Here is a 19,026-nt window from a genome sequence, read left to right on the forward strand (position 1 = left end):
CTAAGTCAGCATCAGTTAGAGAACACTTGCCAGCAAAAGCCACATTCAGCTTTGCTGTAAGAGGCTGAGGTGATTTTAAGTAAGGCAAACAAGCTTTAAAGTGATGCTAATCACACTCAGAAATGGCCTCTGGTAAAATCAGGATCCAATGAACAGCACAATTACTGTTGGCTGCAACCATTGTGAAATTGAGCTGATTAAGGATCTTTGCCTGAAACATTATCTTTTTTCTTTCCACAGATGCTGCCTGACCTGCTAAGTGTTTCTAGCATATTTGTTTTTATTTCAATTTCCAGCATCAGCAGTTTTTTTTTATTTTCACTCACTCAGTTCTACAGCTTTAACTTCTTTGTTCCTGCTTTTAAATTTGACCCTTCCTGAATCCTTATACCACATTTCATTAATGTTAGGCCCTATTTACCAACTTATTAACAGTGAATATTGATTCACTGGGAAATTTGTCCTGGAGTGTGTTAAGTAGAGTAAGAGAACAACTCAGTTTTTCCCCATAACTGGTGCCAGTGCCCCATGAATAAAACCCCTTTCTTCTCACATCACCTTTTCAGCCAAGCATTTAAATTTCTGAGTTTGACTCAAAGAAAGAAAGAATGCTCAGCAGCCTATAGGTCATGCTCACAGAAAGTTAATAGTTCTAAGAAAGGAACAGGGTGTTGTTAACAATTTCCAAATACTTTGGTCACACATGATCAAATGTGGAGCTCAAGCAAAGTAATACATTTTAACAAATACATATTGTGTCATTTAAATTGATTTCACTCATCATTGATCTAAGTTTAGAAGTAGTAGCATTTGCAAGTCTGTGAAACAAATGAACAAGTACATCTTTTGGCTGGAATTACAGCTTTTAGTTGAGAACATCAAACTATTACAGGAATAAAAATTGAATGCACTTAGACTGTAGTCTTCCTAAAACATAAAATTTAAGAAGTCTGCTATCTAATTTTGACCAAATTTCTGGCAGTACACAGACAACCAACTATTTTTTCGATGCAACACTATCAGTTTAGCTGCAGCAGCAAATGTATACCTGGATAATCTAATTCTGTCAGCGTAGGAAGGAATGCTTTTAAATTAAGCTTGATCAGTCTACCAAAACCCTGTCTTCACTAGTGAAAATAAACTAATCCAGATTGATCTGAATCACTGCAGCAAATCCACACATACCAAAATGTTGATGGCAATTAGTTCTTATCAGAGAAAAAAGGGTAGGTGGTCTGTTATTAAAATCTGATTTGGATTACTGAAGAAAGTAACTGTAGTCACTCACTGCTTCAGTACATCAAAATAACTTGCAACTACTGTTCGTAGTATTTGATTTTAGTTCTTACAGACTTTCTTAACAATGGCTTGTGTGCATTTTTAAATATTCTTTTAAATTTCTTGGTGTTACAGACAAACCTGGTGGAGATCATCAAAAGCAGAGTGAATTCAGCTTATTAAAGTTCGAATTCCTTTCCATCTTCAGTAGAGTTTCAGGTCGGATCTGGAGCAAAGTTCACTGCAGCAGAACACTGCTGTAAAATATTTGATGTTTCACTGGCAGACGGGTCAAATACATAGCAAGTTGCATGCTTTTTACTTCAAAAATGCTACACAGCGACCAGTGATTTTGCCTCTTTATACTTATCTCTGTTTCTATACAATGGCCCCACCTTTACACCAAGGTTTAACATTTTCACTGCATCACACACTATTCCTTGGTTGAATAAGCCCACAGAAGACTTACTCCTATAACTATTAACAAGGACATTCTTCAAGTAACTTGTTCAGTTGTATGTATGAATAGCCCATCTTAACTTTCAATTTTCACCCATTTTAAAATTCTACATAGAGCCTGCTGATGGGATTGGAAAAATCAGGATCACGTTTATGTACCATGAGTGCACTGCAGTCTAACCATCTCAAAGTTTGTTAAACCTTTAGTCACATCAACTATTTCTTGTATCTGACTAAAAGCTTCTGCGCATGAACAAAGGTGTGACCAAGAATAGGTTTAGTTATGATGAATCACAATTAAATAGTCAGCTATTGGTTAATTTTTACACATTTTCAGCAGGAATTATTGGTCAAGATACACAATTATTTACAACATTATTAAAAGCAAATGGATAAAATTTTAATGTCAATGTATAATATCATTTTTTCATTGTTCCTTGTAAACCAAGGACTTAGTGATGACTCTAATATACCCAGAAGGGCTTCACGGACAAACCTTTGGAACTAGACCCCAGCAAGGAATAGTGCCATCTGGGAAGATATTGTACAAATACGAAAATATATGAAAGTGAACTTGAGTTAAAATAAGTTTGCTGATCTTTATTTTAAAAATGGACTTCATTCTGGCAATGACTAAGGATAAACACCTTAAATTCAGAAACATTTTTGATAGTTTACTCCAACTGGAACTTGCCAAATCAAACAATTACACAAAAACTTAATTCTGTTCCATTTCTGGATTGCTTGACAACACAAAGAAGTCTCATTTCTCCCCAAATCAAAGTTATTAACCGCCCAGGTGCTCTGTATACTAGTCTTGTCAGACATCAAAATTTTTATATTTAAAAAGCTCTGATTCTAATAATTCACATTTTGAATTTAGTATTCATGTAAGAACATCCAATATTGCCACTGAATCCCAGAGTTGAATATTTTTGTGTTTTAAGCTTTCTATTACAGAAACGTGCTGTCCATCTTTAGCTGACTACATTTTACAAGTATGCCACATTCAATAGTGATATTAAAAAATGCTATAAATTCAGAAATCATTTGAGACTCCATCCATGGCACAACACATCACCAAATGCAACACATGCTTACATTTTGTCTTAGAAAGCAAACCAAATTTACAATATAAATTTTGTGCAATATATTATAAGGTGCATTGTAAGGAACTCCATTATCCTTCTTTCACTTCATGAGAAAATAATTTGCATTTAGGTCCTTCTAGTTATTTTCTAAGTAGTTGCAAAAATACTTTATTATAATTTTAATTAGTCCCAGAATCACAATAATTTTACCAATTGTTATGTTCTGTTCTTCTCAGCATTTGTTATCCCATGAAAACTTTCACTGTAATTTTAGAGCCGTTCCCAACCACTCCACTCATTGCAGAACTCTTACAAAGCAAGACTCTTCTGGCTTCTGCAAAACCTTTGTCTCTGGAAAAACATCTTTGCAATCAAATCATCATTAAGACTGATGCTCCAACAACTAAGTCCACACATCCTGTTAGGCACTCAAGCTATAACCTCATATATTATGTGATGAAAGTATTTTGACCTATGAGCGTTTCATTGCATTCTTCCATAATATGAAATTTGCACTAACTTTGAACAGGAGACATTAAAAAAAATTAGTATTGTATAGTTGGCTTTGTTATTTTTTAATGTCACTCCTCACCATTCATTCCTTCAAAGTTTTTACCTACTTTTGTTTTTCCATTGCTGTGTCTTCAGACAGTTTCCTTCTCCAGAGAATGGTGACCATTACCATTCTGTCAGGTAGATTGGTTTTCTTCTTCCCTTTAGTGGGAAGTTCTTTGCTTTTGAGGGGCAACAATAATCATCCTCACAGAGTACTGACAAATTCAGCACACTTGAAAGCAAATGGATACGAGATCAGAAGCTACGACTGGAACCTATGATTGGAAGGCATTATAATGTGCAAAGTAATCTACATTGAGGCACATCATATATGGGGGCCGTATTATTAGCCCAGTATCAGTACAGGTGAAACAAACAATCTGCTGGAGAAACTCAGTGTGTCGAGCAGCATCTGTGGGAGGAATGAAATTGTCAATGTTTTGGGTTGAAACCCTGCATTAGTACAGGTGATGCTGCTGAATTGCAGCCGTATTTCCTTCTCCCCGGGTTAAAAATGAAACTCTATTTTCCGTCACCATTTAATACTCTTTAATTGTGAGATTAGTATAACTGAAATATGAGAGAAAACAAAAGTTCTGAAGTTCATAAAATTTGAGAATATCACCACAGTACTAGAGAGAAGGTTATTTAAAGACTGTTACATTGTCACTGAGTTTAAAAAGTGGACATATTAAACACTATTTTAAATTAACTTCTGTGCAGTTAGTTTCATGGTGATAAAAAGACAATGAACTGTACAAATTCAGTAAAATACTAATAAACACCTCAGCTGAGAGAAGATAGATTTTTAAGGATTTCAGTAATCCATTGCAATGTACCTTTGAATTATGTCTACATCTATATCTTTTCTTAATGAACCGCAATACAATTACATACAAGGCAGCAAAGTTGGTGTGCTGTTTTACCATTTTAGCAACTAAAATCACTGATTATTGCAATGCTTTGTTCCCTTTTGCAAATAGCTGAAAATGTCCTGATTAAATCACCATTTGAAATGTGAAACCATTTCTTTTCTTAGAATGGACAATTTTGCAAAGGGGGTAACTCAATTATTTTAGATCTTTGTTGACTGTAATAGCTCAAAGGAAATTCTAGACTAATATGTGCTAATCTCCTTCATTTTCAGTGTGTTGAACAATTTTATGTGAGGAGCAATTGCTCGAAAACAGTTGTTCTATGCTTTTAGAGACTGATTGTATCATGATATTACCTAGTATTATCTGTGAGCTCTGGAAAAAGGGAGTGGGTCCAAGTCTAAATGACAGTGAATGACTTGCATAAAATTTCCCCCATCTTCAAAGAAAAGCTGATGCAACCTCTTGGAGGTGCTATCAAATTGACAAATGGGTGCTGTGCAATCCTGTGCCTCCCACTGAAATCTGACCCCTGATTTACACAATATCATCCTGTAAGGAATGTTTAACTCCAGAGTAGAGTTCAGACTGATCTATATTAGGTAACATAATCCATTCATTATATATTTCTGCTTCAATTTAAAATGAAAAATATGTAAAAAGAATAATTTATTCTGGTTCTATTTGCCAAACTAGTAATAAAAATGGGTCCAATGCAAAGTGATCTATGGTTTAAGGGTCGTTAATTAGTTGCAGGCCACTAACATGATACAAAAATTTAGTGAAGCCAGAATTCCTCTGTATTAGTAATGATAGATTGGAGCAAATACCAGATTTATAGGTCTCTTAGAATGGACTGATCAAGTGGAATTAATTTTCTCTCTTTATATAATATCCACTGTAACCCCACAAATTCTCTTCTAATTTTAATTCTGTTAATATAGGAGCTTTCATTCTATTGATCTTTGTTCTACAGTTCTCCCTGAAATATTTTCCTCTGGCTGTCCTGATCCCTTCCAGTTTCTCTCTTTTGTGCTTCTTAGATCGCGATGGGCTTGAAGTTAAAAGTTTTATAATCAAAACAAAATCTTTGGAATCCAATTCAAGGAAACCTCCTCAGTCCTCCCTAGATCACCATCTTGTACCCCCACTCTTTGCTGGGTGTTGGTAAGTCTGGGGTTAAAATAACATTACAATCAAGAATTTGTTTTCAAGCTTACAATCAAGGCCAATTGCAGACTCTGCACACAAGCTTTCCTGAGTCAGGGCTCACCAACACTTAGAAAGTTGGATTTTCACTGGCCCTTTCAATACGACTCAAGGCTGCTGGATTAATTCAAAGATAATGTCTACCCACTAATGTCCATTTTAATAGTGTTCAAACAGGCTTGCACTGGAACAAGTGGGAGCCATATCAATCTCAGCAAAAATTTGTGAAATGCTCTCTAAATATTTTTACTTTCCATTGGAAAATATAAAGATAAAACTGTTTCTAGCACTACATGTAGTTATTGAACTTGTTCTTTTTTGAATCTTTTCGCTCTTCCCTTTGAGAGAAGTGGATGGATTTAGCGGCTGATTAATATTCTTTCCAAGCAATCTTTAATAACAGTTGCCTGGATGATTAGTTCCATTCAACAGGAGAACATTTGGAGCTCTCAACACCTACACAATGAGGGGTGCAACTAACATCAACCAATATTGAATACCTTGCTGGATGTCAGAATTAAGAACTGGAGTTCCAGCCACAAGTCACAAGAACCATCTAGAGTCTGGTTCAAATTCTCCACCTTCTATTTGAGAGGTTGGAATGCCACTGGTGAGCTAAAGACTCAATCCAAGTTGAAGTAATAACCTTATTATGTTAAGGCGTACCTCTAACATTCAAACCAGGTTTTATTTTACACAGTAGATATTCTCATCCAACTTCACAAAAAAATCAGAAATCCTTTAATTACGGTCTAATTGTCCCTTTTCTTCCAAATATAAACAAATAATGCTGAAAATACACAGGAGGTCTGTCAACATTTGAAAAGGAAAAAGCCGTTGGACATTTCAGACAGAAAGCCTTTGTCAGATCTGATTGAACACCGACAAGAGAGCCCCTTTGTAAGGCTAACCAAAACAAAGGAAGGGGGCGGGGCAGTTAGAACAGCAGGAAAAGGTCCACAATACAAATATACTAACTTCATAAGGGTTAGCTGATCACAGCCAGAGTAGAAATACTAGGACATTTGGCTTCGGCACTAGAAGCTAAGGAAAGGAAAATAATTAATAAAGGTTTTCAATGCTAATCATCTTTTAACAACTTTGACCAAAGTTTTCATTTTAAAATTGTTTTTGGGATGTGGGCATTGCTTGCAAGGTTTTCTCCCTGAAACATCCAATCCATTTTCTTTTTCAAATGTTGACAGATCCACTGGGTATTTTCAGAGGGGTAGATTAAAAGATAAAACAAATGGTAACACGGGTGGCAGTAGAGCTGCTGCCTCACAGCTCCTGCGATCTGGGTTCAATCCTGACCTCCGGTGCTCTCTGCGTGGAGGTGGTGTGTTCTTCCTGTGACTAAGTACGTTTCCTCCCACATCCCAAAGACATGAGGGTTGGTAAGTTAATTGCCTACTGTAAATTGCCCCTAGTGAGTTTAGAATCTGGAGTGAGATGATGGGAATGTCAAATGTTCTCAACTGGTGAAGTAAGGACTAGTCCAACTTTTAACAGGTTCGAATGTAAAAATTCTGAAAGAATTTGCATTTCTACTGGGCTTTTCATGGCCTATTAGAGCAGAGCACTCTATAAACAAAGATAAACTTTTCAATGATTACGGTCATATTCTACATAGGAGGTGGGGTACCCAATCTAGGCACATCCTACAAACCACTACAAAATAAATTATTAGACAAGAAGGGATGACTAATGCCATGGCTGTGCATGGGAACTTAAATCTAACCTTCAGCTTCAGGGGTATGCTAAATGCACACATATTATGCACACATGCATACACCTTCTCACTGTGATTGATGACTTTTGCCTTGTTGTTTCTTCCCAGTTCCTCCCTTCTATTCCACTTGTGCAGACCCATGACTACCACTGAATCATGAGATGAGATTTAGCTTTCAATGTTCCAAACAACATCTCCAGCAATGGCTCCTCTTCCTGCCCCCTCCTGTTTGTTCCCAAGCCTGGCTCATTATCATAATTATTATCCAGGGCAGTGGAAGAATTCCCCTGCTCCTTTTTTGAATAGTGGCACACCATACTACCTTGGAAACTTTTCTGCATTCCTTCACTGGCTCAAAATTCCGAGATCCCTTTCCCAACACCAATTTAGGACGACATTGAACTCAAGGGCTGCAACAGTTTAAGGCTCTGGCTCACTAGTCCCTCCAAGTACAGTTAGGGATACATTCTGGTCTCGCAAGTGATGCTCACATCCTAAGAAGGAAAACAAATCCCCTCTACATCTTTTTTTTAAATTAAGACAGACCACTTAAATATAATTCCAAACTTTCTGTGGAAAAATGATAAAAGTACTGAATCACAAAAGACAAATATGAGAGCACTGAATGAATCCTGGAACTGGTCTGGAATGGCAATACTGCACCTTGTTATAACCTAGTATTTTGGTGTTGATGATGCACTAAAGAAAAAAAGAGTGATTGTCCTTGATAAAGAAAACTTGATTTGACCAAGTATAGCATCAAGGAGCCTTATTAAAAATAATGTTAATAGGAATCAAGAGGAAAAAAATCTCCACTGTTGAAGTTATTTGTGGCACAAAGGAAGGTAGCTGTAGTTGACAGAAATCAATCATCCCAGCAAGAGCTCCTCAGTACAATGTCTTATTCCAAACATCTTCAGCTGCTTCATTCATGGCTTTCATTCCTTCACAAGGACATCCGTGGGAATGTTCACTAATTTATTGTGCAACCTCCTCAGATAACGAAGTAGTTCATACCTGCAGGGAGAGAGACCTGGACATCACTCAGGCACGGCTGAAAAATGGCAGGTAACATTCTCAGCACACCAATGCCTGGCATGACTATCTCCTCAATGAGAGAGTCCAACAATTTCCTCTTATGAGTTATTATCACATTATTATCACCATGTCCTTCATTGATATCAACACACAAAAAGCTGGAGGAACTCAACAGGTCAGGCACCAACTATGGATGGAAACGGAGAGTCGACGTTTCGGGTTGAGAACCTTCATTAGGACTGGAAAGAGAGAGGGGAGAAGCCAGTATAAAAAGGTGGGGGGAGGGAGTGGAGCAAGAGCTGGTGGGTGATAGGTGGATCTAGGTGCGCGGGGGAGATAGGTGAGTGGGAATGACAGAAAGGTGGAAGTGAAAAAGGGCTGAAGAAGAAGGAATCTGATAGGAGAGGACAGTGGACCATGGAATGAAGGGAAGGAGGTGGGGAGGGAAACCAGTGGGAGGAATGTGTGGATGATGGGCATATGGAGAGGGTGGGGGAGGGGTGAGAGGTAGGTTGATGGGGACCTGTGGGATCAGGAGAAAAAAAGGAGGGGGAGGGACAGAGGGGAGTGGTTACCGGAAGTTAGAGAATTTGATGTTCATGCTTCAACAGGTTGGAGCTGGTTTGGAGGTACCAGGAACTAAAATGGACCAGCAATATAATCAACGTACTGACAAGAGCAATCAGAGGTTAGGTATTCTGTGATAACTAACTCATATCCTCACTCCCCTCCTGAATCCACAAAGCCTTTCCACCACCTGCAAGTCACACTAGCAGGGTCATTCAGTTCCCTCTATTTACCTGGATGTGCAGCTCTAACAACACGAAGCTGCCCCTTTGAGTGCACTATGGTTGCTGCGTGTACTATTTATAAGATGCACTGCAACAACGTCAAGATTTCTTTAAGAGCACCTCAAAATCATCGAGGAGGAGGAGAGCACGAAGAACGTAGGAATCGCCACTACCATCAAGTGTTCTTTTAGATCACACACCATTCTAACTTTAAAATATAATCTCCATTTCTTCATGCAACATCTGCAACCTACACTTCTTTGCAATTACTTTCACCCCAAGAACTACAGTGGGCCTAGGCTAATTAGGCATGGGTAATATTTCTGGTCTTACACCCACATCCTCTCACCGTGACACCAATCTTTACTTTTTTTTACACATATCCAGGTGCTGCAAACTAGCATGGCAGCAATATGAGAAGTGAATAGGGAATTAGGGTAGCACTTACTGGTATCGTAGTCAAATAAGTGAAAGCAAGACCAAAAAGAAGGCATCAAGGTTGCTTTGTCTCTTTCTCCTGTTCCAAATCTGCAGCTACTTGCCAGAGAGCTGATGGCAAGGATGGGCAGCAGACACACTTCCACGATGGCTCTGCCAAGTACGGCAGAATTATTCCAGAGTGGTCCATGTAGCATAAGCACCGTTTAGCCACCCCACTGGTTTGCTCCATTACAATGCCTGTGGCAGTACAGCTTTCGTTGAATATATACAACTCACGAGAACGCTTAGGCTATGCACTCGAGTCATGAGCCATGCTGTCAGTGAGCAGGTCTTGCTGCCCAATGGCCAACCATTCCTTCCTCATCTACAGTCTGCACACTGAAATGCTGCTAGAAGACCAGACAATGACGTGTAAACATCACTCCTAGTGCCACACAATACAAAGATGATGAGGGAGCGGTATACCTTTCAGTTCAGTTGTCTCTCAGAGTTGGTATCCAATACCCATAATATGAAATCTATTCAGTTGACAGCACAATGCACTCTGGAAAGTCTTTGGATCTCAAAAGACCATATGCTGTTGCTCTCTGGGAGGAAAGAATGGAAAGTAATTAGATGTCTGTGAATAAAGGGTGCCATTGGGCTCCCTTACACCACAGGTATCAGTAAACTGCAATAGCTGCAAATACCTCCAGCTCCAGACAAAGATCAACCATGGTTATCACCTTCCACTGCTAACAATTTAAATGTAGCAGGTACTGCATTTCAAAAAGGACTTTCTTATCAATGCATGGATGTTTCACACATGGCTGCTTGCTAAAGTTAGAGAAGAATTGTTCCCTGAGCTTCCCAAACCTCTTGTTGAGAGCCCAAAGTAGGACAAATTCCTTCAGCACCTGACACATTGCTCCCTGTAGAATTTATAGCTTTAATGAACTCTAGAACATTCATAGAATCATCAATAGCAAGCAGAAATCAAATTGTTAACTAACCTGATGTTCTCTTTAAATAGTTCTGTTGTGGGATTCTTCCTGCCACTGGCACATTTTTCAGACTGGCATTATTAAGTGAAGCCATTAGCTGGAGTATTGAGCTTCAAAATGGCAATCAATGACATGTTCAAAATCTGCCTACTTTGCACAATTCCAGTAGGTATTGGCTGTGCACATGTGCCAACACTCTCATTAATAAAGCCACTGGCATTCCTTGCCAGCTATATGTCCGGATGCACATCCAACATCAATTTGGAACAGAAACAGAATCTAAGTGTGCTACTGATCCAACTTTTTCACCCAAAGATTATAGCTGTGAATGCCAAAGGATTTGAAACTATAGCTAAACTCAGTCTGAAGGGACTGTAGCAGACAATAGGAACTGAGCAATAGGAACAACATCAGGGACAATTAAGAGGAACAGCGATAGAGAACACTTACCAGTTGAGGATAGGCTTTTGAAGAAGCCGATGGCTGTTTGGACTGTCTCTGGAACTTTCTGAACTCAGACAAAGTTTATTAAAGTGTTTCAGAATATAAAAGCTTGTTGTGTTCCCAACATTAACCAAGAGAACTCCTCTCTGAATGTGCTTATGTACCAACATACTAACTTCCAGCCACCATCAATCAAATTCTGCCAGACTGGAATAAATGAGGTTGTTATTGTTTTCAGTTCCAGTATAAACGCAAAGTTATATTGAAAGTTTAAGGAAATTAGACTTGCTCACTATGAAGCATAGAAAACTTCAAGATAATTTTTTTTAAAGATTATTCAGAAAAGTGGCAAATTAATCCAAGTAATTTGTTCTCTGCATTAAAGTGTTAAAACACATGTTACAATGCTGGGACCCCCGAAGTTGCCCACGTTTGATGCTCAGCAGACCAGAACATTGCTTTCTCTGGGCAGACTGGCCTCTTAGTCTCTTGTGAGAGCAGCAGCATGACTCTCCATAGCCAGGAATACCTGCCTCTCCTAAATTGCTGTTGCTGATTTGGGCTAGGCAGATGCTTAACTTCTTATGAGGTGGAACGTAGAGGACAACGTTGCCCCTCTTCAGCCAGGTCTTTCCTTCGGCTGTGTTATCATCAGAACGGTGGCAGGAGTGTATTGAAAGGGCTATGGTTTTCACCTACTTTTTCTGACTCCTCAGCAAACCGATCACTCCATTCTTGTAAAAGATTTCTGCACTCTCAAAAATGGGACAGAAGATGAGTGGCCAGGAAGTGGTACTTAAGTTCCACTTCAATGCATTTCACTTCACTGGGATAACATCCTCCATTTCCGTAGATTTCCCTAATTGGCATCCTCAAATGGTGTTTTAGCCCATTTGTGGTATCCCAGAAAATCTGTGGAAAGCTGTGTCTGGGAATTCAAAAGGTAGTAATTACTGTGTTTAAGTTACCACCAATGGAATCATAACCCAAATGCAGTAGATGTGCAGTTACATTACATCTTTAAAAAGATGATCCAACTGGCAAGACATTTACAGAATTAATATATTATTAACTTTTTGGGAATTAGGTTAATAAACAGCTTACAAATGTAATTAAAAAGCGAGCAATGCTGGGTTCAACTAAATTGCATACTAATATATACTGAATGCAAGCAGCCAGCTCACAGAGCATTACAACATTTCTTAATTATGATGTAGAAATTATACAACTGACAAGATTTTTCTGGGATGGAGAACAACAAGAAATAACAAATTCCTGGTTTTTCTTGTCATATATCCAAAATAAAACAGCTACTTCAAGTGGCCAACTAATTACATCCGCCTTGAATGTTTGAAACTGTTGAGAAGACACAGCTTTGATGACAGGATGGAATATTTACCATTCACAAACTAAGATTTTTAAAATATTTCTCTAAACTTGCATACATAGATTCAAATTTCTGAATTGCAATCTTGTCCCAAAACTGAAATTAAATACTGTGTTCATAATACTGGAGCACTACAAGATCCTCTGATAGTGATTGCATTTACAGTGCCTCTGAAATGATAATCCTTTGATGATATACAGAAGTTTCTTTTATAATTGCATGCTGTGGAAAATGTATTACTGGTATGTGCGCAACTTTAAAAGTATAAAAAATGCCCACTCTCACGCAGACTTACTTTATTCCTGTTTTGTCTTCCTAAAGTAATGTTAAGTAATATGCTGGGCATTTCTTTAACTGGAATAGACTTTTTTTTAAACAGACAGCTCATTCCAGAGTGAAAAGATTTCAACAGCTGCTGTCTTGGTGACATTAAGGACCCCATCGGAGGTGTCCTGCTGCACTAATGTCTTAGAAATGTTTAAAAGAAACTTCAAACAATCTGCATCCAGTAGGCGGTAGAAAGCTCACCACAGGGTTCATTTGAAGACCAGTCCAGCAGTCACTCAGTCATGAATCAGAACTGTCAGTGACTGTCCAGTTAATAAACAGGTGTCAATGGTCCGTGAAAAAAACTTAGTCCATTGCTTCTACTGAACATGTCTTTATAATTATGCCTTTTTGATATTTGAATATCATTGCTTGCTTTCTATATTATGATTAAAGAAAGGTAATGAATTGTTACAGATTATTATTGCAAATATACACTGCCATGTAGCTCCAGTTGTAAACTGGTCTTCAACATGGGGAGTACTTAATTTTATTTTCAGCTTTGGGATGGGGGCTGGTATAGAATTATGAATAGATTTAGGTAGGAAAAAAAGTGAAAAGTGTCAATGTTGCTGTTGTGTATGGGATCCACAGTTTTGTAGTCAGTGAGAATGACTGAATCCAGTTACCACTGTGATATTTCAGTGACAGAGGTGTACATTAAAACATCCAGCACCCTCGGGATTTTGGTGATCCTGAACTATTGCATGCTACTCGTATTAATACCCAATCCACTTGTAATTCAATTTTTTTTTAAATGCAAACCAATTGTATCATAATTTTTTTCAGAGAACTGGATATGTTCAAAGAGATGGGGGAAACAAAATCTGGTAAGCTTAAAGGGAGTGCAGGAAATGGAGCACCAGTGAGTTCAAAATGACGATGGGAAATGGGCCACCAGTGAGTTTAAAAATGTGGGAAACTGGGGCCCCAGTGAGTTTATAAGGAACATAGGAATGGGGCCTTGGTGTGTTTATAAGGAGTGCTGGAAACAGGGCCCCAGTGAGTTTGTGTGGAACAAGCAAATAGGGCCCCAGTTGAGTTTAAACAGAACATGGGTAATACAAGCTGGAGAACCAGATGCCGAACCACTGGCATTTCTGAACAACCAGATAGCAGGTTATTAGAACTTTACTGTACAAGGAGTTTCCTTTCTGTCTCCTCAATCAGTTATCATGATGCTTGGGCAGGTCACATCACCATAAAAAGGGAGAAAGCAACTAAACCAGGAGGTTCATTCCCCCTCTAGAAAAGAATAAGTGCTATGGTCAAAGTAAGTTATGTTAGTTTGACATGGTCTGATCTCTTAGGAATCTTTGTTAAACAAAAAAACGAAATGGGGGAAACAAAAAGGTTAGAAATGATTTTTGATTTTGCATTGGAAAACTAGGTCAAACCACCCCAGAATGGATTGCTATTGAATGTAAAACTGGTATTTTCCTATGAAGTATTTTTAAACTTTTAAGTGTGTGGGCCAAAGAGTAGAAGGTAATACAGCATATACTGTAAACTCATCACAGTTCATTGCACCGACTGTGCAATTCAAAGGGTGAACAGAAATAGAATGTACTATTCTGAAGATAAATTTATTGATATCAACATTTCTTAAAAACATTATTTCTCAGCTGATGAATGAAAGGGTATGTTCAGTTCAGAACCACTAACAAAATCATATATTTGCAGTAATGAGCAATTTACAAGCATTAAAAGCTGTACTGATCATTTCATTAAATATATGGAACAAGCAGTACCAACCTTTCCTTGAACTGGCTGTCATTACCGAGAACGAAGTAGAATATCAGCATAAAATATCAACAAATTAATGTTCAATTTATGTTTTTCCAGTCACTTGATGATCTTGCCTTTACTTCATCCACCCCAATAAGTTCCACCTTTGACCTAAATGTCTAGATCCACTTGGTAACTTGCAGTTATATTTGACAATTTTAGGCATAAGAAACTGGAGAAACTTCCTTAAACAAGATGGTACAGAATAATGGTAAAAAACTACTGCAACATAACATTTTACTTATTATTTAACTAATCCTTGCTGGTATTTCTGCATGTCAAGAGATCGTGTGGACCAATGATTTTAGGAATCTTCAAACCCCTGTAGTCACAGATTAAATCTCAGATGGCTAATTCTCAAACCTGTTCTTTAAACTTTTCAAACTGATGAATAACTTTTCTAGTCTTTAGCTATGCTGCTGGGGGAGGGGAAAGGGGCAAACCATCAACTATTTTAAGAACAAATGTCCTCATTCTCTTCACTGAAGCAAATAGATCCCCAGTAAATCAATCAAAGGTGCCAGAACCCATTTAGGAATCTATAGTTCATTCTCCTGGCTGGACATGAACGGCTACTTTCTTTTATTGGAATAGCATTTGGGAGCCAACAGGGCAATCTTTTACGAGGGCAATTTCCACTCTTTCTCATACTAATTTAGCATTTTCATGCAACAGTAGCTTAAACATGATATATATAACAAATTGTTTATTATCATAATGAAAATTGTTACTCATTTACAACATACAATGGTAAACCTATTTGTGGTAATGAAAAAGCCTTCAAAAGTATATGAAGCTTTAGTATCAGAGCAAGTGAACATAGTAGACTCTATCTTCTGTGGAGTTAATTTCATGCTTCAATAAAGATCAACAATGAATCTAGTCCTCCTACATTAATGCTTGAATGAAACTGATGTTATCTTTGTAGTATTATACTGTAATTAATTCAGGAATAATGAGTTTTCAGTTAAATTACATTTTCTGCAATATTTCCAACTCTGGTGAAATCTAATACTTGTGTCAAAAAACCAAATCTTCTGCAAAGTTTCACCTCAAGTCCCAAGGAAATTCTAAACCAGTTACTTGTTTTTTTTTGAATGGTATCTATTAAAATATATAGCTACAATAAAAAATGGTAAAATCTACAGGACAGATCTTCTCTAAAATACTTGTGCTTTTGTCGGGTTTGCCAACAAGATCACCGCAGAAATCCTGATTTCCAACATTGGTTTTGGTTTAAATTAGCAGTTGTGCTGTAAACTGCCTGTGTTGTACCACTGGATTCTTTATGGAGTCCAATGGAGCAACGTGATCTTCTGCAGACTTCCCAGCTCTCAGGCTGAAAATCTACTTGTGCTGTATTAAATCTGACAGCTCCCCTTCAAACAAATGGGAGACATTGGCTCAAGGGAGAAGGGCAGTTGTATTTTTATTATTTAAGTCAACTTTAATGATTTGAATTGATCTTTCGTGTGTAAAGGGAAATACTTTAATATTTAAATTTTTTCAACAAAGATTTTTTTCCACACATTCTGAGTTTTATTGTATGCTTGCAAATATCAAAGATATTTATTGAACATTTATGAGATTCACAAACATTCAATGGCCACAACCATACTACCAGCTTTGACAGGGTGGCTGGCTCACACTGACTGTTAAAGACATTCTCTGGGTTGCCTGCACTAAGAAGTCCCCTATGCTGCACTCCATCATGCAAAGTGTTGGCGCCCAAGGACAAATGTGCTGGAGGCAACAGTGTAGCCTGGGGCAGGCGGCCAGCAATCCCGAAGCAATGGAAGACCCACCCCTAGAACTTAACCACGCATTGGAAGAAAAAGACACAAATTTCACACTTTGCTGATATTTAATCACCCAATTTTTCTCAGATCACATGTTGCCAGGACACAGATAAAGCAGGCAAAGAAAAGGACTTAAAAAAATCATGGCTTTGCATTTCACCATTAACTACCAATCAGCTCGACTTTATGGCCCTTACCATGCTTGTGATTGCTAGTCGACCTCTGAGTCTAGTAACACATGAGGTAATAGAAAAAAAATGTAACAATTGTTATCACTTTTAATATAGATTATATTTTTGGTCATTTACCTGATCACGGCTAGCTTCAATGGAACTTCCTATGCCGTGAAAAGTTATCTGCACAGGTGAAAGTGTCAGGTACGTCATACATTCTTTGCCGTTCTGCATATCACTGTACTGCACCTAGAAGAATAATGATACATAGTACAGAAATAAAATCTATGACCAAGTTGTAACATGCTTCAAATAAAATTAGAGTCAGCATTAGATTTGCTAAAATAAACTGCCACTGTATATTTTTAATTATGCAAATATAATTGCAATGAGTTTTTTTTCAGGATTAAACATATATACAGAAGAGTTTGAATGCTTTAGCCCAGATGAAAGCAGGGGACTTAATAGGAAATGGTCTTCTGAGGTATTCCTAGAGGCCACTGCCCTACGATTGATTTGAATTACTAAGTCCCTACAAGTTTTCCATGATTATGTTAAGTGCTCAGTTACCAAATCAACTAAAGGTCCTATTACTTCATTACAGCCAAAAATACAGGTAAAGAATGCACAAGTAAGTACAATATTTGTATCTAAAATGTTTGTTATATTAAGTGCATGAATTATTTTTTTAAATAAACAGCATAAAAATCGGACAATCAACAACAATAAAAGTCTTCTCAGTTCCTTACACTGGAGAAAATAGTATGGTTGATTGTTAGGCTTCGACTTGTCAGGGTCTAATTCAATTCAACTATCTACAAAATTCCCTGATACAGTGCAGAGAAATATTATTTGATGATTATCTATTCAATAGGAAAGAATTCTGTCACCATGTCTATGAAAGGGAGGAGAAGATTTGATCACTGGTTAAAATATTGCTGGATCATATTTTTGTAAATGGAATTTTTTCCTCATTTTAATGTTTAATAGATCTCCAATAGGCTTTATGTCCTACTATTTATTCACACTTTTAGACTGTTTTCTCTTACTCTATAGTTCAATGAACTAAGAGTGTAGTTCCACTATGCTGTAAAGGCTATGAAATTATATAAACTATTTGAACTGTTCATCAAACATGTAAATATTACAGTTGTGTCAAATCAGTAAAATGAAACATTGATATAAAACTTTCAAACCTTGACCTCTATTTATGAGATGCAGAGGATTCTAAAAACTTTCATCACATAGTTTGCATTACATTGGACAGAGCTCATGGTTGTAAAGACAGCAAAACTTAAAAAGTACAACATCATTACTTTAAAAACTGACAACAACATGTCATTCACAACATGAATTCCAGAAATTGCTCCATGGAAAGCATGCTTTTCCACAGACTACCTTAGTGTTATCATCCAGATATTACAAATAAAACAGTGATTTAATGTCAATTTCAGTGTTTTACAACCTAATCTTGGTGCAAGAACTACTGAAACACTACATCTTGTTGAGCTTTTAGAGTTATGATGAGAAATAATTACTGCTGCGACCTTAACATTTTTCTACACTTCCTTCAGCGTGCATCATCCACAATTTCCCAGAACTGTGGTATAAACGAGAAACCCAACATCAAATCTAGAGCTTTGAAGAATTCTGAGGAATACACACAAGCCAAGAAGTTAATTACACACATACAGTGGCATGCAAAAGTTTGGGCACCCCTGGTCAAAATTTCTGTTACTGTGAACAGCTAAGCGAGAAAAAAAAATGACCTGATTTCCAAAAGGCATAAAGTTAAAGACACATTTCTTTAATACTTTAAGCAAGATTACTTTTTTTATTTCCATCTTTTACAGTTTCAAAATAACATAAAAGGAAAAGGGCCCGAAGCAAAAGTTTGGGCACCCTGCATGGTCAGTACTTAGTAACACCCCCTTTGGCAAGTATCACAGCTCGTAAACGCTTGCTGTAGCCAGCTAAGAGTCTTTCAATTCTTGTTTGAGGGATTTTCACCCATTCTTCCTTGCAAAAGGCTTCTAGTTCTGTGAGATTCTTGGGCCATCTTGCATGCATTGCTCTTTTGAGGTCTATCCACAGATTTCTGATAATGTTTAGGCGGGGGACTGTGAGGGCCATGGCAAAACCTTCAGCTTGTGCCACTTGAGGTAGTCCATTGTGGATTTTGAGGTGTGTTTAGGATCGTTATCCTGTTGTAGAAGCCATCCTCTTTTCATCTTCAGCTTTTTTACAAACGGTGTGATGTTTGCTTCTAGAATTTGCTGGTATTTAATTGAATTCATTCTTCCCTCTACCAGTAAAACATTCCCCGTGCCACTGGCTGCAACACAAGCCCAAAGCATGATCGATCCATCCCCGTGCTTAACAGTTGGAGAAGTGTTCTTTTCATGAAATGAATGAGAGACAATATGACTAAATGGCCTTGTTCTAAAGATGTACACGACAAGGGGACTGATGTGAATATGCATAAATCTTTGAAAAAGGGCATGACATATTAAGAGACTGCTCGGTTAAAAAAAATGGAATTCTATGCTTCATAAACAGAGGCAAAGACTATAAAAGCAAGGAGACTATGCTGAGCCTTTATAAAAGGCTGGTTAAACCACAACTGGAGAATAGAGTACAATTCTGGTCACTATAG

At 37.6% G+C, this 19,026-nt stretch overlaps 1 protein-coding gene across 3 annotated transcripts in view; it reads right to left on the reverse strand.

Moving 5' to 3' along the window:
• stau2 (staufen double-stranded RNA binding protein 2) overlaps window positions 1–19,026 on the reverse strand; it is a 211,545-nt gene that overhangs the window by 49,542 nt on the left and 142,977 nt on the right. For 2 of the 3 annotated variants that reach the window (XM_052023204.1, XM_052023203.1), the window contains one exon: window positions 16,506–16,619. In XM_052023204.1, coding sequence (XP_051879164.1) covers window positions 16,506–16,619 — 114 coding nt within the window. Of the gene's footprint in view, window positions 1–16,505; window positions 16,620–19,026 lie in introns of those variants that run through there. The other variant, XR_007956897.1, reaches the window with a different exon arrangement.

This window comes from Pristis pectinata, chromosome 9, assembly GCF_009764475.1.
Source record: "Pristis pectinata isolate sPriPec2 chromosome 9, sPriPec2.1.pri, whole genome shotgun sequence".
NCBI lineage: Eukaryota > Metazoa > Chordata > Chondrichthyes > Rhinopristiformes > Pristidae > Pristis > Pristis pectinata.